Source organism: Trichosurus vulpecula, chromosome 5 (assembly GCF_011100635.1).
Source record: "Trichosurus vulpecula isolate mTriVul1 chromosome 5, mTriVul1.pri, whole genome shotgun sequence".
Lineage (NCBI taxonomy): Eukaryota > Metazoa > Chordata > Mammalia > Diprotodontia > Phalangeridae > Trichosurus > Trichosurus vulpecula.
The window spans coordinates 50,646,869-50,670,993 of NC_050577.1; the positions used below are offsets into that span (position 1 = coordinate 50,646,869).

The following is a 24,125-nucleotide window of genomic DNA, read 5'->3' on the forward strand; positions in this document are numbered from 1 at the left end:
TGACATTGAAAGCATTCTAATTTTGAGACCTTTTTTATTTTTAAAGTACATTTCATAGAGATGGTTGATGTGGGGACTAAGAACGGGAACACATGTATATATACATATATACACATATATTATGTAAGCATGTTTGTGTATGCACAGATACACACATGGCTGTATGTACACATACACATGCCTACATGTATATGCATATATACACACATAAATTAGACTTTTCATAAGTTTAACGAATGTAGTTTTTGTCCTTATTAATTTTTGTTAGGTTTACTGCCTACCCATCTTATTCTTAGCTGGCTTCTGATAGGCATGGACGTATGCATCATAGGGTCATATATTCAGAGCAGGAAAGGCCATGGAAGGAAGGAAGGAAGGAAGGAAGGAAGGGAGGAAGGAAGGAAGGGAGGGAAAAAATTTGTCAAGTGCTTACTTTGTGCAAAGCGTGGTTTTAAGTTCTAGGCATACAAAACAGAAAGTAAGATAATTCTTGCTCTCCAGGAAGACACATCCTAACGGGAGAGGATAACCTGTATAGGTTTCAATCAGCTCAAAACCAGATTAGAAGGTCCCATGGTCAGGGTGAAGTGAAAAAGCATATATTGCATCACTGTTAATGTAGTGTCCATTAGAAAAGTCATAATCATTTTCTGATATTGATATTGTGAGGATGGAGTCCAATCTCTTCATCTTGCAGATGAGGAAACTGAGGTACAGAGATGGTAAAGTAACTGGCCTATGGCAACACATTTGGTAAGTGTCTTAAGGCAGGATTTGAACTTCAAGTCAGGGATTTGATCCTTTACCCCATGTTGCATCAGTAAATAGCTGACTAGAAAAATCAAAGATTACTAACTGTCCATACTTCCTTTGCCCCTTTCCTGGTTTTCCCATTTCTGCTGAAGTCATACCCGTGCTCCTAGCCACTCAATTTCACAATTCTCTCCTGATACTGAGTGGTCTCATTTCATGGAAAGACACCATTCCCACTTTTTAAAGAGCAAAAATGAGGCTTTATAGACATTAATGGACGTTGAAGCAGTTGAGCTTTTCTGCCTTTATTTCAAAAGAGGCCATGTGTGCCCAAGATATAGCTCCTGTAGCCTTTCCTGATCTCTACAGCGGTCTCAGTTCATGCAAAGAGATTTGTTGTCAGAGACCAGAAGGCTGAATTATCGTATTGTTCTTTGATTTATTATCCCATTAAATTTCAGTTGTCCAGAGGTTTCCTATGCACCATCATTCTGCCTCAGATCCATCCATTCTCATAAGCTTTTACGGTCAATTTGTCCTTAATTAAACACGTATACTTAAATAAATATCTTCTGCTTGGGAGCAGGTTGTGTACATGGAAAGCTAAAAGTAGGTCTTGAGCTCTTATATTATTGATCTTTTTTTTAGCCACTGGAAAACTAGGCCAATGTTTTTTCTAAGTTTTGGTATAAAGCTTTAGTAATTATGTAATATTCCGATAACAAACAAAGCACCAAGTCAAAAATCATGAGTAATTGTGTGTGTGTGTGGGGGGGGGGGAAATTTCAGAAGAGAGTAGCCTATATAATAGAAATAAAACTCCTGTGAACCCAAATGCCTTGGGCTGGTGAATAACACAAGGCAATCATGTTGTCAGCTAGGAGGTACAGCGGATCTAGAGAGCTGGGTCTGAAAGTCAGAAAGACCTGAGTTCAAATCCATCCTCAGACTGTGTGACCTGGGCAAATCACTCAACCTCTCTGCCTCAGTTCTCTCAATTATCAAATGGATATAATAGCTCTTATCTTCTTGTGAGGATCAAGAGATACTTGTCAAACTCTTTGCAAATCTTAAGCTATAAATGGTATTACCATGTACTAATTAAACAATGTTTACTGGATCACCCTTATCTTGCTTTGGAGTAACCACAGTGTAAAATGGTCTAGTGCTTCTGCTTTTCCAAGGGCTGCTTCCATCACATACACATCCATCTGTGTCTACATGCAGTATTAACGCTTAGACCTTCTTCATCTGAAGGGTCCTGTGCATGTAACGGATATTAAGCATTGCTAAAAGTTTGAATGCCAAAGAAAACCTAGTAATTAAGGCACCCAGCATCGTGTGGCCAATTAAGGATGTAATCCCTGCCTGGTTCATTTTAAAGTCCTCCACCTTTTTTTGGTGACATTTCTTCTTCTGTCCTGTTACCCCAGAGATGATGGTGACCTCTACCACTCCATGCCCTATACACTTTCCTTCCATTTTTTTCTCTAGTTTCCTCATACTATTTGATTTTTAAAAGATAATAGTCTTAGAATATCTAGCTCAACCCTTTCTTTTTACAGATGATGAAACAGATTCAGAAGTTGGGTGACTTTGCCCAAGTTCATTCAGGTAGTACATGGCAGAGCTGAGAGTGGATTCTGAATTCCTGTCCCTTCCAATACACCAAGCTGCCTCCACACAGAACAATCCTGGTGACACCGGGGCTTACAGAGATGCCAGCTCTTTCCCTTCTGCTTACATACAAAACCAGGCCAAGGTATGGTGTGCAAAGCCAGCCCTATTCTTTACCTCCCATCACCTGCCCTTGTCTTTCTGATCCATTGGAGATGGGGTTCCAGAGGGATCATCCCTCAGAATCGTACTGCTAATGCAGTGTGCTACCGTTAAAGTGGATGGTGGGAGAGTGGGGCAAGAAAATGGCCTACGGAACGGCAGCAGGGCAGGAAAAGGGTGTCAGGCACATCTGAGCTCAGCAGCGCAGTATGGTTTTTAAGGCAGAGATGTCAAACACTAGGCCCCAGGGGCTGGAGCTTGAACAAGACTAAAACGCAACTGGGAAATACGTAACAAAAAAAACCCAAAAATACAACACAGGTAGCATTTTATTTCAAAACTAAGTCAACATGTGACCACAGGGATCAACGTGTATAGATTCAGTTGAGTCATTTTTCATAGAGGTTTCTTGGACACTGGAGTAGTTTGCCATTTCCTTCTCTGGCCCATTTTACACATGAGGAGACTGAGGCAAATAGGGTAAAGTGACTTGCCCAAGGTCACAGCTACTAAGCGTCTGAGGCCAAATTTGAACTTAGGAAGATGTCTTCTGGACTCCAGGCCTGGAGCTCTGTGGACTATGGCGCCACCTGGCTGCAATATGGATTAGTGGCTTCTGTTTCTATTTTGAGTTTGACACCACTGGTTTAATATCAGGACACGACATGAAGTCAAAAAAACTCTAGGTTCAAATCCTGCCTCAGACATTTACTAGTTGTGTGACCCTGGACAAATTACTTAATCTCTATGAGGAACTTTAGTTTCCTCATGTGTAAGAGGATTGAAGTGAGTGGTCTCTAATGCCCCTTCTAACTCTAAATATCTATAAACAAATATTCTTGATTTCCAAGTAGAATTGATACAATCAGTTCTTGTAGAACACTCCCCAAAATCGAGTTCAAGTGTGAAATCAACTTTTGTTTTTTTGAAAAATTTTTTTATTATATTTTAACTTCCTAATTGTGTACCTTTCCCCATCTCCACCCCACACTAGAGAAGGCCATTTGATAACTTCTATTCATCAGTTCTTTCTATGGAGGCGACTAGCATCTTCCTCTGTAGGTCCTCTACAGACAATCTGAGTATTTCCAGTACTCAGAACAACTCAGCTGTTCACAACTATGCTCTTCCTATATATAGCATTCTCTCGGTTTAAATTTCACAATATGTGACCACCTGGACTTTCTGCTCCTACAGGAGCCCTTAGTTCCAGAATAATTTACTTCTACTAGCACATTTATAAAAGGTTTCTAGAATATTTTACTTCTACTGCTTGTATTTATGATCAGGAACTCTCTTGCTTTTCTCATTTGTATCCCCAGCATTTAGCACAGTGCTTTGCACAAGGTAAGTGCTGTTTTTTCATTCATTCGTTCATAATGTAGCCTTGAAAAGTGATTTCGAAACATTTAAGTAGAAATATGGAAAAGGTGACCGTTAATAGTATGTCAGTGTTCTGAACAAATCAGTTAAAGGCTAATTCTTTATAGAATTAGTTAATATATGCTGATGCAGGCTAAGCCTCGCCCAAGAAATTAGTGGGGCCTAAATATACAAACCACTCCAGTGTCTTTGCCAAGAAAACTCCAAGTGGGATCAGAGTCAGACACGACTGAAACGGCTCAGTGTCATCAAGTATACATAAATTTCCTTTGTAACAAAAAGTAACATTGCCATTAAACAAAAATATATTCCTACAGCTGTTTGGAGAGGCAACAAATAGACAGTCTGAGTGAGGAAGAAACAGGTTCAAATGTTGCCTCTGAGACATACTGATTTCAATTACCCAGAGATAACTTAACCTCTCAATGCCTTAGGCTAGTGCTGTCAAATTCAAAAGGAAAGAGATCTATTCCTGCTGGCCACCTATTTAGAAAATTAACATGATTGATTATTAACATGACCTATGTTGTATTTTATGTCTATTTGTTTTAACACTTCCTAACTACACAGTAATCTGGCTCCTGCCTCATCCCTGGCCGCTGGCTAAGAGTTGGATCTCTCTCTCAAATTACCTCTCAAAGATTACAAGTAGTAGATCAGGCAGTGATTTGCATTAAGAGAGGGAGTTTTCTCAACAGTTCAGCTCCCTCTAGTACAGAAATCCCTGCCATAATCTCTATTCCTATTTCATTTAATCCAGAAAAAAGGTTTTAGGAAAATTCTCATCTACTTCATCTGGTATTTTCCACTGTTGCATAAATTTAGCAATAATGAATTTAAAGGTCCAATTTCAGATTTATAAAGGTTGTCAAAGATAAAGAACATCAACATTCAATTATGGAGTGCATGCTGACTGCGTAACACTCCAGAACAGAACTTCTTGACCTTTGTGTCACCGAGCCCCCTAGGCAATCGGGTAAAGCCTATGTAGCCCTTCTCAGAGTGGTGTTTTTAAATGCATAAAATACACAAAACAAAGGAAACATTATACTGAAGTCTAGTTAATAAAATATTTAAAAACTAAGTTCACGGACCCCAAGTTAAGAATTGTTCTGATGACCCTAACAATAAATTTAAAACACTAAGAATACTCTTTATTAAAAAATATTTTAAATATATTTTTACAAGCTGGAAAGACACTGGTAGTGCCTAATAGCGGCATGTAACAGACACCTTAACAGTTTCTAACCACATATTTCATTACTTCTCATTTCTTGAATACCTTAGGAAGTAAATGCTTAATTTATTTCTTGTCACTCCAAACTGCTGACTTCTCTCCACCTCCCCAGAAAAAGCAAGGTTCTTAAAGATGACAAGACAAAAGAACAAAAGAATTGGAAATATACTTTCATAAAAACAATCAATATCATAGGATCACATACTGAGCAGGAGAGAATCTTTGAGGTCATCTAATTTAATAGCATGAATAATATTTTAATGACATTCAGTTATTTCCATTCTAGCATATTTCGATGATGATGGATCAACATATGGTAATTTTGAATTCTGTAAATTAAGCAATTGTTTTTTAGAGAACTTTTCATTTTCCTGATTGGATTGTTCATCTATAGATAGTCTTAGACAGTTCTTCAATTCTTCAATTCCTTCTCCTGTTTGTGCAGACATTGGGATGATATGCTGGAACTCCATAGTTTTTCCTGGAATTTCATCTTTTTCAAAGAGATGTGAAAAATCTGAAATGAACATAGAGTTTAATTGTTTTCACTGTCCTATCTAAATTATATCAGCATTATCCTGATATATTGATTTATGAATATTCAATTACAAAACTATTTTAAATCCTTTCAACATACACAAAAAGCCTCTAAGTAGCTAGTTTCTACTTTCCTAACAATAATGGAAAGATTTCACTGACACCATTTTATTTAAATGCAATTTTTGATACATAATTTCTTTTCAAAAGAAGCAATTAATCTATAATCTAAGACATTCTGGCTTATTATTTGTGGTGGTATTTGTGAATGCTAAGTTTGCCTTGCTCTCTCATACAAAAAACCATCTCTTCAAACACAATGCAGTGTGGTTGTGAATTCTAGAATACCATGATCCACAATCTCTAATGAATCCAAATCGCAGGAGACCCTAAATGCAATGGAAGAACACCAGGTGGGGCAAGTAAGGTATAGTGTATTTTTAGTGAAGGCTTACAAACAAGAGTTGGCATTAACATCCAAGAAATATACTGATCACAAAAATATCTGGGATGGCCATTTTAATGAGGGAGAACAGTACACAACCTCAGCGCTGCTCTGGTATAGGTAATAGGGGAAAAAAAGACCTAGAAGAGGAGCTTCCAACACATTAAGCATATCCTGCTATAAAAACTTTGTGGGAAAACACGGAGAAGATCTGCACAGCAAAAGAAAGTAGGCTCTAACTACTGATAAAGAAAGAACCTCTGATACACTGACGTCATGGACAATATTCTAAAGGTTCCTGCCCTAGCAAAGAAGATGTAAGAAGGGAGATTTTCTAGAGAAAGAATGTCTAGTATTGTTAAAAGACGGAAGGATCTGGAGTCAGAGAAACGAAAAACCCGACTCTGCTACTTACTACCTGCATGATCTGAGTCAGTCGCTCAATCTTTCCTAATTTATTTAAGGAGAACATTTAGAGGATGTCTGGCCTATCTTGAATCTTTAAGTAGGAGCTACCAACTAACCTTCTTACCTTCTCTCTCTCTCTCTCCCTCCACCCCCTTTCCCTTCCCTCCGTCCATGTAGGAGATCATATAATTGCCTGTGAGTGCTCTGCCCAAGGGAATGTAAATTTTGATCACTGAAACCTCAAAAGATATCTTGGGGTTTACTGGCTAGATTTCTTTCTTAAGGACTATGCCACCTTACACCCAAATCACTCTGGTTATGATAGATTGGCCAACAATAGGTCCCAGGCCAAGCCCCACCTGGTTACTGATTGGCTCAGAGTGAAGGTAAACAGTAAGTGTTTCTATTTTGGCCAGAAACCCTGAGGGGCTTCCCCTCCCAGTTTTTTTTTTTCATTTATGTGGTATTTTAATGTTTACAAACTTCTTTATAAAATCACCTCATTTTACCCTCACAAGAACTTTAGGATACCGACATAATTATTATCTCCATTTTAAAGATGAGGAAACTGAGACAGAGGTTAAGCAACTTGCCCAAAGTCAAATAGTGGGTAATATCTGAAGTTGAATTTGAATTCAAGTCTTCCTGATTCCAGCTTCAGAGAACTGAGACCTGTTAAAACCCTAAGTTTAAAAAGGCCAAGGTCTCCTACTGTATCCAAGGCCATCTCCAATTGTCCTGATCTATATCTGGGCCCTGGACCCAGATGGCTCCACAGGAAAAAGTGTGGCTGGTGACAGTGCACAGCCCTCCCTCACTTAAATCCAATTCAAGTGCACATCATGGCATCACTTCCTTAATGTCAAGGTCCTCTTGGGGAACTCTTATAAACTCAGGGTGCTGATGAATCAGCTATCTCCTGAGGTCAGCTTTTCAGCCCAAAGTTAACACTTTTTCCCTATTATTCATTTTGCTAGTTAGTTATATACTGCCTTATCCTGTAATTTAAATATTTCATATGGATAAATCTTAACTCCTAAGCAGTTGTAAGATGAGAAGAGTGTGTCTCACAATATTTCTATTTTGTCTCTTAAAGCACATAGCTGGCACTCAATAAATGCACGATGAATAACAAACTGGCTTAATTTACCTTTAGGATTATGCAGTTGGTTCACAAGTTCATTGAATTTATCTTTAGCATCTGGTAAATCCATTTTATTAACTGCAAGTACTGATGGTTTCATCATAAGGTCTTCTTTGTATAGCTCCAGCTCCTTCACAACAATAAAGCAAGAAATTACTTCTACAAAACATTCTATCTAAAATATCCACCTGCTTTTTGTATTAATACTTCACTGCCAGCAGTTTCCCCACACGCATTCACTTTGGGCTTTATCAAGCACTTTACCCAGGTTATTTTGTTTGATCCTGTGAAACAGGTGTTCTTATTACCCTCATTTTAGGGATGAAGACATGGAGGCTCTGAGAAGTCAAGGAACAAAAACTAATGTTTTCAATTACAAAACAAAACATTTTAAATTCTCTCAATATACACAAAGGACAAAGGAAAACTAGAGTTTTCCAGATTCCAAGTCCATCATGCTACTCATCCACTACTCCATGGTACCTCTCACCATCATATTTATCTTAATTAACTAAATTTTCAGTTTCAAAGAGGTATTTCCAACAGGACCATAACCGCCCTGAGGCATTTAACCAACACCCAGGGCTCCTAAGTTATTTATATTTTATATTCCCCTTTAACTACTTTTGGGGCCCCAACTATGTACAATTACTACATAAGTAGGAATTCTGTTACTGTAGTACACATACGCTACAACTTGATTTCAATTAGTCTTCCATGCCTAAATACTTACACCCTAACTAGTCCAAATACAATAAATTCTATTTGAAAAATTTTTTAACAATACTCCTCTTCAGAATTTATAGAGAGGGCAGTAAGCTTACCTTTGTAAGCAATATTACAGTTTCAAACGCAGATCTGAATTTGGTTTTTGAAGAAAGTTGAAAGCCAAAGACATCAACCTATAAAAAGGAATGAATGGAACATTTAAAACTGTAGATATGCTATCTGAAGAACTCTGGTATTTTGAAAAAGTTACTTTATGGTGAAGTAAAGACAAAATAGTCAGAGTTGGTCAAGGAAGAGGAGAGTGACTGTCAACCTCCAATTTAGTGCTTTCTAAATCTCATGAAGCAACTTCTATGAAGACTAGTTTCATGATATTTAATATTTTTGGTAGACTGTATCTGACCACTAAGTCTGTTTCACCAGTTAAACTTAGGCATCTACTTATAAGGGCAACTAGTTGGTTTAGTGCTGGGCCTGGAGTTGGGAAGACCTGAGTTCATATCCAGCCTCACATACTTAACCTCTGTTTGCAAATCACTTAACCTCTGTTTGCCTTAATCCATTGCAGAAAAAAACGGCAAACCACTTGCCAAGAAAATACCATAGACAGTAGGGTCCACAGGGTCACAAAAAGTTGGACAACAACAATTATAATCTACTTACAACAAAAAGAAGCTGTTTGGTTCTTTCTACGTGCTTGAGGAATTTATGTCCCATTCCTTTGTTCATATGTGCTCCTTCTATTAAACCTGGAAGATCAGCTACAGATATCTAATAAAAATTTAGATAATTTTCAAGAAAAAAGGGAAATGCATTTCAAGATATTTAGAATCACAAATTTTAAAGAGCATGAAAAATATACATAAGAGGAAAAGTCAACAATCTTGAATTTGTAGTTGTTACTTCTGTGAATCATCAAATCCTGGTAATTTTTACATATATTCTTCAAGAAAGTCAAGCTAATTTTAGAGCAATCTGAGCTCAAAAAGGATCACAGTCTTGCTACAATATAAAAATTGACTTCTAATTCCACTTGCTAGGATTTATTAATCTAAAAATTTAAGGCATATAGTTTTAATAAAATGTATTAACTTCACGTATAATTTCAATTGTCAGACATTCTATTGTATAACCTAACTTTGAAACATTCATAGAATTTAAGCCATGGAAATCTGTATTCTTTGACAGGGATAAAAATATATTCATTTAACAAACTTAATTACTAGATGGAATACTATAGCAGTAACACTATTTATTGAGCTAAATTATCACTGGATTTGTTATTACTTAGCGGGCCCTACTTTTCACACACTGCCCATATTACAAAAGAAGGACCAGGAATCAGTATGCTTACAATATTTTTTAAGTGTCTGGGACGATAAAGGATAAACGATAACCATGACTCTTCCAAGTGCACACACACCCAGGGGACAGTCACAAAGGGTAACAGATTTAAAGCGGGATGGGATCTCCAGAGGCCATCTAGTCTACATCCCCTCATCTTACTAGTGAGAAAGCAGAATCCTAAAGGGGTAAAAAGTGGCAGGGACACAATTAATCCCCAAGTCATCTGACTCCTAATCCAGTGTTTTCCGCACTATGTCACCCTGCCTGCCACCCTCCTTCCTAGCTTCTTACAGTCAGGCAGAAATAACGACAAGCAGCTGGATCAGATGTACTGTTGAAGATTCTCTTTACTCTGGCTTTATTAAAATTGTGCAAAACAATTGTGCTGATGTACAGAAATTAATAGTGTTTGGGTTAACATTTATTATTTTTATTGTTTCACATATTTGCCAGTCTGATGGATCTGAAGAAAACACCCAGAAAACTTTTAACTTGCATTTCTCAGTATTATTTAGTGATTTCAGAGCATTCTTTCATATAGCTGTTGACAATCTTCACTGTCTCTTTTAGAGAACTTCCTGTTTATATCCTTAACTACAGCTACTGGAGAGCGGCTGTATAGAGAATGGCTGTATACAGACATATGTATGTACGTGCACGCAGAAATATCCTTAACTATCCTGGATATCAGACCGTTAACAAAGGTAGTAGTTGCTCTGGTCCCTGCCCTTGCCCCATTAAAAAGTTCTTTTCTTATCCTAGCTATACTGATTTCATAAGACAACATGGCTCCAGGAAAAAGCCATTGTTGGAATCAGGTGCCAGGTCTGCCTTCAATACATATTGGCTGTAGTATGCAGGACAAGAGATGTCACCTCTCAGTGACCCAGGTAACTCTCTAAGACTCTAAATTCTAGAGAAGGTTTTGGCTCATACTGATAGTTTTCACATCTGGGAGTTCTCTATAACAATGAAATCAAAGGGTCCAGTTCCTATCCCCAAAAGCCTTTTAATTTAATGTTATCAGAATTGCCTATTTTTCTCTTATGAACTTCTTTGTATCTCATTTGATGAAGAATTCTCCCCCTAACCAAAACTGTACAAGGAACCTCTTTTCTTCTCCTTTAGCTATTTTTATGATGTGACCCTTTGAACTAGGTCTTAATCTGCGTGGAGCTTATTGCGCTATATGGTGTATGGCTAGTCTAAACATAATTACTACCAAACAATTTTCTGGCTTTCCTAGAGTTCTTGTTGAAGAGGTTTGTATTCTTGGGTTACAGAACATTTAGCTACTATGTCTGATTGCTTCTGTACCTTGCATGCCTTGCTTAACTCTCTTGGCTAACTTTTCTGGTTTTTTAACTAATACCACATTAGTTTTTAGGTTTTTTTAACTTCCCTTGAGAATTGTGACCTTTCGTTTTACTGAATTAATTTTTTTGTTAAGTTCTATAAAATAATTCCTTAGTTGGGGGGGAAGGGAAAGGATCAAGGAAGTAAATTAAGTAGAGGAACCAGTGAGGAAAGAAGTCAGTCTCTGGCCAGTAACTAAATGCTTACACATATACAGACAAACACACATATATAAGTAAGTTACAACATTACAGGGTTAAGAAAATGAGATTTAGTTACATCATAGATATTACTTTATCATGAATTCTTTTACATACGTACAAACTACTTTTGAATTCACCATACTCTAAGTGGCACATTAATTCTATTGTTTATATAAAATTTACTTATTTGTTCTTTTTCTTTAAAATTGACTTTTTGTTTTGATAGAGACCTTCGTAAAGTTTTTTTGTTATATGGGAAGATATTCGACTCCTCCATTTTCAGACTGCATGTCTGAAGGACCACCCTAGCAAAGTTTAGAGGGCAGGTTACCTCTAGGGAGTTTTTTTTTTTACTCACTAATACCATTTACCAAACTGCAGATCTGTGTTTGTAGAGGAAATGCCTAAGCAAAGAAACTATCTAACAAACTTAAATTATCTTTCCATCTATACTCACCTGTTTGAAATCTTTATACATAATCTTTCCCAACTGAGGTTTTAATGTTGTAACTAAGTAAGAAAAAGTAAATTTAAATTAATAGCATGAATTTTAGGCTATATTTCTAAAAATTCTCCTTTCACTTGGCTATGGATAGAGCAAAGAATATTTCCTATGAACAGCTTACATCTTACTTGTTTTTAATTTCACTATACATCATGGAGCTATAAGCAAAGAGCTTTGAAAAATGACTAAAGGCAAACTCTTATTATTTACTATCTGGTGAACATCTGGCACAAAGACAAATGAAACTACTGGTAATTTCTGTAACAACAGGAACAGTAGGTTGAAAGAATACCTTTTGTAAAATCTAAATTGGGCATCTGGATTTTTCTTACAGGATAACTTTGAATCTAAGATATAAGTTCTATATACTCATGTCATTAGTATCCTCTATGATCCCATTGTTTATAGACTGGCTAAGAGTCCTTAGCAGCATGTTAAACAGCATGAATAGTCACAACTGTCAATTTCATTTAAAAACTAAAAACAAATATAAGTTAAGAATAGCAAAAGCCAAAGTACAATTTTTCTTACTTTCAGGTGTTCTGCATTCCTAAAGTTTCACTTTGGTCTTTTTCCTTTTGTATAACAGTTTCAACTGTTTGGAAGCTTGAATTTTGCTTCCTTCTTGTAAACTATGACTATTATCATCTCCATTCTCTCATCTCACTATCACTGTACATGTTAAGTCCCACTAAAAACAAAATTTCTGTAGAGTATAAAAAGACCTCCAAGCTCCAAAGCATTTCTAGCAAGCAATATTTGATACAATAAAAATAGAGCTCAACCAAAGCATCCAGACAATCCTTTGGAATCTTCTATTAGACCCAAAATATGACTCGACTTTATTCCATTTTACTTTTCCTCTGTGTGTTCAGTCACGCAGCTGTGCCTAACTCTTCATGACCTCCATGGACCACAGCTTGCCTGGCCCTTCCATCATCCACTATCTCTTGAAGTCTGACCAACGTCATGTTTGTTGTTTCCATGACATTCCATGACATATCTATCCATCTCATCCTCTGCTGTCCCCTTCTCCTTTTGCTTTCAATCTTTCCCAACATCAGGGACTTTTCCAGAGTTCCATCTTCTCGTTATGTGGCCAGAATATTTAAGTTTCAGCTTTAGTAGCTGACTTTCCAATGAATAATCTAAATTAATTAATCTGACTGATTTCATCTCTTTGCTGTCCAAGGGACTCTCAACAGTCTTCTTCAGCACCACAATTTTAAAGTGTTGGATTCATGGTACTCAACTTTCCTTACAATCCAACTCTCACAGCCATACATTGCTACTGGAAGAGCCAACTCTTCTGTACTGTCCTATAATTCATTCCTATCTCCTAACTATAATTCAGAGTCCTAACTTTTTACTTGATATTAAAAAAAAAATAACTGTTTCCAACATATCCTGATAGGAAGCAGTCCCCAAACGACAGCAGTAATCTGCATCAAAATTGCTGGCTATTAGAAGAAACCATGACACTTAAGCTAACACACACTAATTACTATCAACAAAGCATAAACCAACTGTGCTGCAGAGAACTCTGTCCCTTCTACGTGACACCTTTCCTGGGAGATTGTGACATCCCCCCTTCAATCGTTTCTTCCACATTTTTTGTTTTTTTTTTTCTCTTCCAACAGCTTCTTTCCCATTAACTCCTTCTCTGTGACCATTCTCGCATCCTGCCATCTTCTTATTTCTCTCTGTGGATTACTTCCCCCACCAAGTAAAGAGGAGACTTGAGACTTGGAGAAAGATGAATACTCTCATCTGACTCTATTCTTCTGCCCTTAAGCCAGGGCAGAGCTAATTTATTTTCTCTGAGGCTAGGTAGTCCAATCATTGGCATTTTGTTGATTAAATACAGGAATAACCACAGACCTTTGGCTCATCTTAAATTTAAACTCAAACATAGCACACAAACAAGAAAACATACTACTTACATGCATAATCTGCAATCTCGGGTTTTGCATGGGAAACTTTACTTAGTAAAGAAGATTTTCCAGCATTTGGAAATCTGAAATGGGAAAGTAAAATTACAAATTTAGCAAATATTAACATCATTAATACCATCTTAATTCTGAATTTCAAGTGATTTAAGAAGTAAAGCTTTTCTTCTGGGACATTATTCATGGACTCCTGGGGTGGGGAACCTGGATTTGTTCTGTGAAGTTTGGATTGAGTCAAAGGGCCACACCTGAGGACCTAAGAGGGCGACAGGTGGCCTAAGGCCTTAGCCACACGTCCCCCACTCCTGGACTAGACAATAGTATAGTCTGTAATAAAAAACAGACAAATGAAACAGACAAGAAATTTTAAAAGTACCCTAAACTATGCTAAAAAATTATGGCAATTTTAGGAATTCACAAAACAAATGATCTGACCTTTATCTCCCTTATTCTATGTCTAATCATTTAGCTATTATGTTTAGGCCTTCAAGATTAGTTCTAGGATCACAGATATAGAATAGAAGGGACCTGAATGACCAGTTAGTTAAATGCCTTCATTTTAGAGATGATTAAATGAAGGCTCAGAAAAGTTAAGTGACTTGCTTATGGCAACACAGCAAGAAAAAAAAAATCAAAAGGCAGGATATAAATCCAGGACCTCAAACTTTAGAGCTACTTGTTGCCTCTTTTATTAAAAGGCACTTGTTTCAAATGTAGAAAAACAATGAAATTTCAATTTATGTAGTAAATAGCAAATTATGGGTTTTAGGAAATATTTATTTGGTTTTCTGGAAAGAGTCCTAAAGTTCATATTTATAGGTTTAGTTAAGTTTAGCTATCTCACAGCTTTTTTGCAATCCTGAAGAAATTTTTTCTGTTGAAAGCAGAATAAAGCATTCAAAACATTTCTCAGTCACTTTCTTCCTCCAGTAAGCGTATTATTTTGTTCTATTGTCATATATAGGATCTCAATGACCTTTGAATATCAAATCACAACTTTTCTTGAACATACAGCAAGTAGATTAACTTAAATCACTTCTAAAATAACTTTCATTTATTTAGTTATTACTAAAGTTTTTTGGTTTTAAAAACATAAGCTTTTCTTGTATAAATCAAGGAGTCACACACAGGGGGAAGCAAAAGTAACAATCTCCATAGAAACCAAAATATAGATTAGTGTGGTGATTAACTAACCAGAGAGAAGAGTTTGTAAATTTTTTTAAAAGAAATTGTAAATTTTTTTTGAAAGAAATTGCATGAAAGCTACCCAGTTTAAAGCCCTAAAAGTTGAAATATAACCTAATAGCAGATCAGCTTTCATAAAAGAATTACAAGATTCTGCTAATGCTTCTATCCTGTAAGGATGGGCAGTTTTGCTAGTATTCATGGTGGGAGTTCTCCACACTACTGTGTGTCCTTCCCCCCAAGCCCTTCCTGATTCCATCTAAATTAGCTTTGTACTTACTCTTCATAAACTCTTGTGTATATGCTGACTCCACCAATAGAACATTAAGTCCTGGAAGGCAGAGATGAGTTCATTTTGTATTTGTACCCAGGTGTTTAGTACAGTGCTGGACAAATAAGCATATAATGAATGTTCATCGACTGACAAAGAGGCTTTATCTTACTTTACTTATTGGTTACTCAACTTTTCAATCCTTTGTAATTTGACTTGTTTCCACTATCTCCACTGAAACTGCTTTCTCAGAATTCAATGATCTCCAAATTGCAAATGTAATGTGGCTTTCTCCTGGTCTTCCTCTCCTTAATCGCTCTGTAGCAAACAGTACTACTTAGCACTTCCTCCTTTTTGATCTACTCCTTTCTTACCTCACTCTCCTGGTTCTCCTGTCATTCTGTCTCCTAAAATTAATCCCAAGGTTCATTTCTTTGCCTTTCTTCTCTCTTAATGTCTTCCAATGACTATTTCATTTTCCACATTTCAAATATCACCTCCATTCAGATAATCACCAAATCTGTGTCTCTGCTGGGTCAAATCAAAGGTTGGATGCAAAGACAAAGTGGTAACAGTCCTGGCCCTCAAGAAACCTGCATACACAGAAGTATGTAAAAATAAGTAAGAATCAGGGCTGAACATGGGGTTTTATTGGGGAATTCTACCAATGCAAGTTGGTCACACATATTGGAGGCAGGGCCTCAGCCCAGCTTCTCACTTCAAGACTGGCCCTCCACTACATCGTGCTGCCTGTGCCCACAATAAATACAAGGTGATTTTGGGGGAGGCACTAGCAGCTGGGGAGAAATCTGTGAAGGCTTCAAATAGGAGGCAAGCTTTAAGATGAGCTTTAAAGGAAATGAGAGATTCTAAGAGGTGAAGGTGAATAGAGGAAATTGTGAAAAGGCCATGGGCAGGAGATGGCCTATTGTGAGTGAAGACCAGCCACAGGCCAGTTGGCCAGACCACAGACAGCATGAAAGGGAGGGCAGCACAGTAAGCCTGGAAAAGGAGCCTAAGGTAAGGGTATAAAAGGGCTTCCAGGTTAGAAATACCATTCCTGGTCTTTCTCCCCAAAGCCGGCCCCCTCCAAACCTCCCCGTTACTAAGACGGCACTGCTGTACCCCTGGGCCCACATGTGTTTCTGAGCCATTCTCTCCTGTCTGAGGGACACTTCTCTCTTCTGTCCTGCTCTTTCTGTTCATGCCCCTGTTTCTCCCATTGCCTCTTGCCTAGACTGCTTTAATCCCCTCCTGAGAGCTCCCCTGGCTTTCAGTATCTCCCCTTCACAGAACTGCTAGAATGCTTTTCCAAGGTAAAGGTGGCAGGTGTTACATCTCTACTCCAGTGAACTCCCCTGGCCAATGGAACAAACTGATATCACTGGGCTCGTCATTTGAGGCCTCCTACAATCAAGCTCCCACTGGCTCTCCCAGTCTTCTTTCAGAACACTTCTCTTTATGTTACAGAAAAACTGGCCTATGAGTTGCTTTCAGGACAAGATGTTCTGGTCTTTGTATCAGTACAAATGCTCACCCACACCTGGGCCACATTCCCTCTTTCTGGTTCTCACAATCTCAGTTTTCCTCCAGGACTCAGTTCGGGTGCAGCCTCTTTCATAAAGCCTTCCTGGTTCTCCCAAGTTGTTAACACTCTCTCCCATATTGTTCTTATTTGTATCCACTTTGTATCTTCCCAGTGGAATGAAAGCCTCTTGACAGCGGGAACTGTTTTGTGTCTTTCTATACTCAACACCAAACTGAGTTACACATACTAGGAACCTAATGAATGTTTGCTGAATTAAGTCTCCAGCCCCAACCTCTCTCACTAAGGTCCACATTTCCAACCACCTTCTAAATCTTTACCTAAAATTCTGATGGCACCTCAAGTTTAACATGTCCATGGCAGCAGCCCAGAACCATAAACCCAAGAGCCCCAAGAAAAGGAATTCCTCACAAACTACCTGACCCGCTTTCTGCCCAGTTCTCACAGCCATCATTGAGGGGAGAAACTGCTGTGGAGAAGGGGGTCTAACCTCCTCATCAGCATCGCCAACAACTGCTGAGCAACTGCCACCAACAGAGAGATGGGCCTAACAATCCTGGGAGCGGGAGCACACACCAGACATCTCATCCTGCTTCCAGCCCAATCCTCACAGCCGTTATCCAGGGAAACAACTCCTGCGGAGAAGTGGTCTACCATCGCTACCATCTGCAAACCAACTGCCAAGGCAAGCCAGCCAGCCTGACTAACGCAGCAAGGCACCCTCAGGAAAACACAGGAGGCAGCAAGGACCACAGGAGTTAAACCATCACCAACGCTTTGACTACCATCCTCCCAAAGACAGTTGGGGTGAGACAAAAGCCTTGAACCCAAGAGTCCTGGGAATGGTGATAATGACATTAAAGCAGCAGCATTAACATCTGTATTGCTACTGCCTCCTAAGGGCCAGGGGACTTTTCCATTTGACTCGCAGCTGATACCCTCCACGTGTTGTTTTCCTCCGTAGAACACATGCTCTTGGAGAGCAGGGACTCTCCCCAGCACCTAGCACAAGGCTTTGCAAATAGTTAAGTACTTAAAAATGCCTCATTCATTCATGTCCAGAATGGGACTTACCCTCCCCCTGGGACCCATCCTTGTAATTGGCCTAGGCTCTGATTTTTGAAACCTTAGAAGTCACGGAGTCCATCTGAATTGCTTCACTTCTCATGTCTGATACCACCCCCCCAAATATCAAAGAACGATACAGCCCCACTTTCTTGCCAGACCCCACTGACCCAGGCATGCCCTCAATCCCACCCCCATCACCTCTCTTTTAATCTTCCATTTCTCCTTTGATAACAGGCTCCTTCCTAGACTGCTCTGAACACAGCAGGTCTCCTTCATCCCAGGGTCTAGGTCTATTTTTAGGACAGGTAGGTCTCCCCTATTCTTGGAAAAAAAAATCCCTCCCCAGACCCTGTGACATGTTTGCGTTCTATTACTGTCACTTCTCCCATTGGTCACCGAATGTCTAGGTACAAGAGTCCACATCTTCCGGCCCCATTCCTGCTCCCCCAGCCAGACAAACAACAAGAGCAGCCAGCTTTCATACAGAGCTTTAAAAGCATTACCTCATCTAAGCCTCGCCACAGCCCTGTGACATAGTATTACTATTATTTTCATTTTACAGATGAGGAAACTGAGGCAGAGGTTAAGTGACTTGCCCAGGGTCATGCAGCCAGGCAATGTCAGAGGTGGGATTTGAACTCAGCTCTTCCTGACTCCAGGCTCGGCAGGCACTCTGTGTCCCGTGCCACCATCTGCTGTGATGCAGACAACCCCCAGAAACAACCCCCCGACTCTGCTCTCTTTCCTGACCTTTCCTCTCCTTTCCCACCCCTGCAGCCGCCTCTACCCCAAAGTCATGCTGGCACAACACAGCCCATACACCCCCCCAAAGGTCATCTCCTCTATTCTTGGTCCCTTCCCTACCTCTACTGGGGGCACTCTGCTCTTCTTGGCCCCTCTCATGGCTTCCTGTTCTTCATCTTCACTCAGACAGCTTTAATTCAGACTCTACCTCTGACTGTCTCCCAACCAGACAGCTCGTAAAATGCTCTTCCTAAGGCACACGTCTGACCATGCTACCTCCAAGCTCAAACCCTTCAGCGACTCCCTAGTGTCACCAATGCAGAGTCAGAACTGGAAGGGCCCTTGGAGATCCTCTCAAGTAAACCAAACTGACTTGTGCCTCTGCGGCCATTGCCAGAACAGTTCTGTTGAGGGGTCCCTATGCCCCAGAGTGTCTGTTCTATTTTGGGTTAGTTTTACTTGCTTTGCAAGTTTTTCCTGATCTGCAAAATGAGGATATTAATACCTGTAGCACCTCCCTTCATAGAGTTGTTATGAGGCTCAAATGAAATAACACGCACCAACTTTAAACATTATATAAATGTCATCTATTCATATGACTATTATCATGTCGAGCCTAAATGTGCCTCAGAAACTCAGCCACTGCTTCTAGTTATGCCCTTTGGGTGCAAGAAGAAGAGGTCGAATCCCTCTTTTCTATGACATACAATCAGTTATTTGACGCTAACTATCATATCTCCCCTAACTCTAGACTTCTTTTCTGTGGGCTAAACATCACCATTCCCTCCAATCTTCATATGGCAGGGAATAGAAGCCTTTCATATTTCCATTCCCTTCCCAAAACTCTCCAGCTTATCAATGTCCTTTCTAAAACTCACCGTTTGGGGTCTGCCCAGGGTAGAGGACAGAAGGACTATGACCTTCCTAAGCCTTTTTCTCCTAATGCAGCCCCTAACTGCATGATCTTTCTTGGCCATCTATCTTATAACACTGCTGACTCATACAGAACTTGCAATACACTAAAATCTCAAAAAGTTTTTCAAATTTTTCACATTTCCCCCATCTTGTGTGTGTACTTGTGCCTTTTGGGACCCAAGCGTAAGATTCTACATTTATGTCTATTAAATTCCAATTTATTCAACTTAGTCTAGTATTCTAGGATGTCAAACTCCCCTGACTCCTTTATTCAGTCTATTAACCACCCCTCCTAACTTTGTATCATGTGAAAATCTGATCTATGGGCCTCTTGCACCTTTAGCCATAGACCCAAGGTATTTCCCTGGAGACTTCCAACTCCTCTTGGGGTGCAGCCAGTTGAATGGGACATTAGTGGTTAGTTCACATTTTCCCAAAAGTACAATAAGGGACTTTGTCAAATACTTTGCTAAAAACCAAAATAACCTGTATCCAAGACATTTCCTTGATTTATTAGTTTAATAATCCTGTCCAAAAAGTCAATGAAGTTAGTGTGATAAGACATGCTCTTGTTAAAATGATGCTTTTTCTTTTTGGGGAGGTGATTCTATTTCCTTCCCTAGATATTCACTACCCATCCTTTTAATAATACTTGTAGAATAAAATACAAATTCCTTAGCTAGACATTTAAAACACTTCACAATCTGGTCCAATCCACCTTCGTAACTTTATTATTTATTCCTTTTCAAGCAATTCATGTTCTGTATAAACTAGCTGTCCCCTGATCTTATCCAATACTCTCCCACTTTTGCACATTTATGTAGTCTTTTTCTCACATCTGAAATGGACTTCTTCCTTATGTCTGGCTGATAAATTTTTCTATTCCTTTAAGGGCCCACTCCAGGAGCTGTTTCCCCTGATGCCTTCCCCAAACCCCGCAAATGAAAGTTCTAACCCTCCCAAAACTCAAATGTTCTTAAACATCTTTGGAGCTTTCATTTGCCTTTATCGTACTGCATCGGCACATTTTTGTATGTACAATACATCTCCTTCAAGTAAACTCTAAATCTGTAGTGTCAGGTGGCACCATGGACAGAGCACTGGGCTTGGAGTCAGGAAGACCTTCCTTACCTACAAAATGATTTGGAGAAGGAAATGGCAAACCACTCTAGTATCTTTGCCAAGAAAGCCCCCAGTGGGGTTTTAAATGGGGACTCAACAACAAAAAGTATGATAGTATGATAGTAGCACCTACCTCACAGGGTCCTTGGGGGGATTAAATGAATTTTCTGAAAAATTTGGGGTCTAAAAACTGGTTGTGTCTTATACAGTGGTTGTAGACTTTTTTACTTGCTTTCCCCTTTTTTTGTGTTTGTTGTCTTTGTGCTCGTTGTGTCGCATTTGTTACCAGTCTATTAGGTTACATTTTGCACATTCTGCCCAGAAATGGCTCAGAAAAGATTTTCGTACAGTGCTAAATTCAAGTTAAAAGTGATCCAGTTTGCAAAAGTGAATGGAAATCATGCTGCTGAACTTAAGTTTGGTCCTCCTCCAACTGAGAAAACACTCCGAGACTGGCTACGGGAAGAAACCCTACTGAAAACGCCATGGCAGAAGGCGGCCATGAAAGGCAAGTCAGCAAAATGGCCTGATTTAGAGAGGGAACTGAAGATATGGATTGAAGAGGAAAGGGCAATTGGAATTCCTGTGTCCACAAAGATGGTTCAGCATGAGGCAAGAAGAACTGCTGATGAAAAAAGAAGTTACTGATTTCAAAGGAGGACACAATTGGTGCTTCAGGTTCATGAAACAGAATGGACTAGCATGTGTACACACACCAGACTTGCCCAAAAGATGCCTGAAAGCTATGAGCAGATGAATAAAACTTGAGTTCAATAACTTTATGTAATACACTTTTTTTTTCCAAATTTCAGACCCCAAAATTAAGGTGCGTCTTATATGTGCGAGCGTCTTATACATGGAGAAATATGGTAATATATATATAAAACCCTTAGTGTTCAGCACAGGACTTATGCTTAATAAACACTTATTTCCCTACCTCCTTCTCTTCTCTCTTCCTTTGTTCCTACTGCTGATTATGCTTCTTGCCTGGGACTCTTTTCTTGAACTCTGGATTTACATATCAAAACACCAAACTAATCCACAATTTGTAGAGGATTAGCCTGTATCCTGAACAAGGATTTGCTCCTGTTCACCTGAACTAGGAATGCACTACTGATGACCTTCTAATTCCAGGTGTTATCTTCCCCAATAAAATAACATGCCTTGTAAGACTCTCATCTGTGCCATGGATAATGACTAAATGAATTAATTTTATCTAAAAGTACTCATTTGTTTTTCATTCTCACAATTTTCCCTGAGATTCATATCTGAATATATAAACATTACTTACCCTACAAGGCCTATGTCAGCTATAAGCTTTAGATCAAGGTGAATTATTCTTTTTTGGCCCTTAGATGGCAAGAAATTTGAAAGCAAATTACCCCCAAGTCCTCCTTTTGCTATTAAAATTCTATCATCCTCTTTGTTGAGTTCTCCTAGAAGAAAAAAAAAATTTTTTTACAGTCGGAATCAGTATGTAGGCTTTACTAGGGATATGACATATTTTCATTTACCATGAATCTACAACTATAAATCTCAACCCCCAGAACTGAAGAAATTATCATCAGCATATGTTTCCTTGGGGCAGCCAGGTGGCACAGTAGATAAAATGCCAGACCTGGAGTCAGAAAGACTCATTTTTTTTGAGGTCAAATCCAATATCAGAGATTTAGTAGCTGTGTGACCCTGGACAAGTCACTTAACCCTGTTTGCCTGTTTCCTCATCTGTAAAATGAGCTGGAGAAGGAAATGGCAAACCACTCCAGCATCTTTGCCAAGGAAACCCCAAATGAAGTCACGAAACGACTGAACAAGAACAAAAAATGTTTCCTAGAAAGAGTCTGGAAACAAAAATGGGAAATAGAATTCTCCAAGTCCATGTATACCATGACCACATATTAACATACTAGTTATATGCCTAGACTATGAAAATTAAGTAAAACCATCATAACCAAAAGTAAATTTCAATAACCCTTTGATTAAACCCCTAAAAAAATAAGGAATTCTTTTGACATCAGGATCATGCGCCACACGAAACTGCTGTAATTAAGAGAATTAAATAACTTAAATTGGATACACATAATTTTAGGCATTTATTCAACAGAATCTATAAAAATCCTACTCCAATGCCTAATCGCTGGTTGAAAGTGAGCCTGGGTTATTGAAGGCTGTACCAGTGGAAAACAAGGTTTGACATAGTCTTCCAGCATGAATACTGTGACAGACTGAGTGTACAAACAAGTTTAGAAGTTTGGCTATGTAGATTTTTAAGTTATAGCAATCCATCAGGTGGCTGAAATGAGTAAAGTAGGCCAAGGCTGCAGATGTGTGAACCATCTGCCACAGAAGTGAAAGTTAAAGACAGAAATGGATGACACCAAAGGAGAAACCATTAAGGAATTATAAGAGAGTTGAGAACTGTGCAGGAATAGAAATATATGAGGGGAAATATAGAGGTAGAAGAACCAAGAGATTGTAGGAGCACAGACACTAAGAGAAGAATTTAAAGGTGGGCACAATTAACAATGTCAAAAACAGCAGCAAGAATGAAGACTGTTAACTAGAAGGCCAATGGTAACCCTAGAGAGAATAGTTTCAGTGGAGTAGTAAAGACAAGTGAAAATGCAAAAGGAATAGTCAAATGGTCAAGAGGGCAGAGGTCTCGGTTTCAGTTCCAGGCCACAGCGGAGAACTAAAGGAGGATCTGAGGCCAGAGGCCCCATCCTCCATTCCCCAAGACTAGAGGGGATTACAATAATAAGCCACGACAAATAATTTTTTAAAAAATGAGCAGGCAAAGGAGAAAGAACCTATAGAAATTTACTATGGGAAGAGAGAAGACTGGGGTTTGTCTTCAGAGAAGGATGCCAAAGGAAAAAAGCATCTCCTACCCCAAAGAGTAATATCAAATGGTCACCTGCTCCAAAAGAACTCATAGAAGAATTTTAAAAAGACTTTAAAAATCAAATGAGATTGAGGAAAATTTTTTTAAAAAATAAGAACAATCCAAGAAAAACAAGAAGATTATGAAAAGACAGTCAACCAACTGGAAAAGGAGATTCAAAATCTTATGGAAGAAAACGACTCCTTAAAATTAGAATTAGGCAAGGGGAAGTCAGTGAAGTTATAAGAGACCAAGATATGATAAAACATAAGAATTGGACTACTTGAAAACTATAATCAAAAAAAGAATCTTGATACAATAATATAAGAAACAATTAAAGAAAATTGTCCTGAAGCATCAGAACAAGAGGGAAAAGTACATACAGAAAAAATCCACTGATCATCACCTGAAAGAGATCCTATGAGGAAAACCTACAGGAATATCATAGTCAAATTCTGAAACTCCTAGCTCAAGGAGAAAATGTTACAAGCAACAAGGAAAAAAAACGATTCAGATATGGCAGAATCGCAATTAGAATCACACAAGACCTAGCAGCGGCAAGACTAAAAGATTGCAGGTCTTCAAACACTATATATCGAAGAGCAAAAGAATTGG

At 38.7% G+C, this 24,125-nt stretch overlaps 1 protein-coding gene across 1 annotated transcript in view; it reads right to left on the reverse strand.

Moving 5' to 3' along the window:
* Positions 1 to 2,843: 2,843 nt before the first annotated feature.
* The window catches only part of GTPBP10 (GTP binding protein 10), a 29,424-nt gene continuing 8,142 nt past the window's right edge, over positions 2,844 to 24,125 (reverse strand). The window contains exons 4-10 of the mRNA XM_036760233.1: positions 21,918 to 22,062; positions 13,770 to 13,843; positions 11,779 to 11,831; positions 9,079 to 9,186; positions 8,511 to 8,588; positions 7,693 to 7,816; positions 2,844 to 5,669 (exon numbers count right to left, since the gene is read on the reverse strand). Of these exons, the coding sequence (XP_036616128.1) occupies positions 5,410 to 5,669; positions 7,693 to 7,816; positions 8,511 to 8,588; positions 9,079 to 9,186; positions 11,779 to 11,831; positions 13,770 to 13,843; positions 21,918 to 22,062 (842 nt within the window). The 3' untranslated portion in view covers positions 2,844 to 5,409. The remainder of the gene's footprint in view (positions 5,670 to 7,692; positions 7,817 to 8,510; positions 8,589 to 9,078; positions 9,187 to 11,778; positions 11,832 to 13,769; positions 13,844 to 21,917; positions 22,063 to 24,125) is intronic.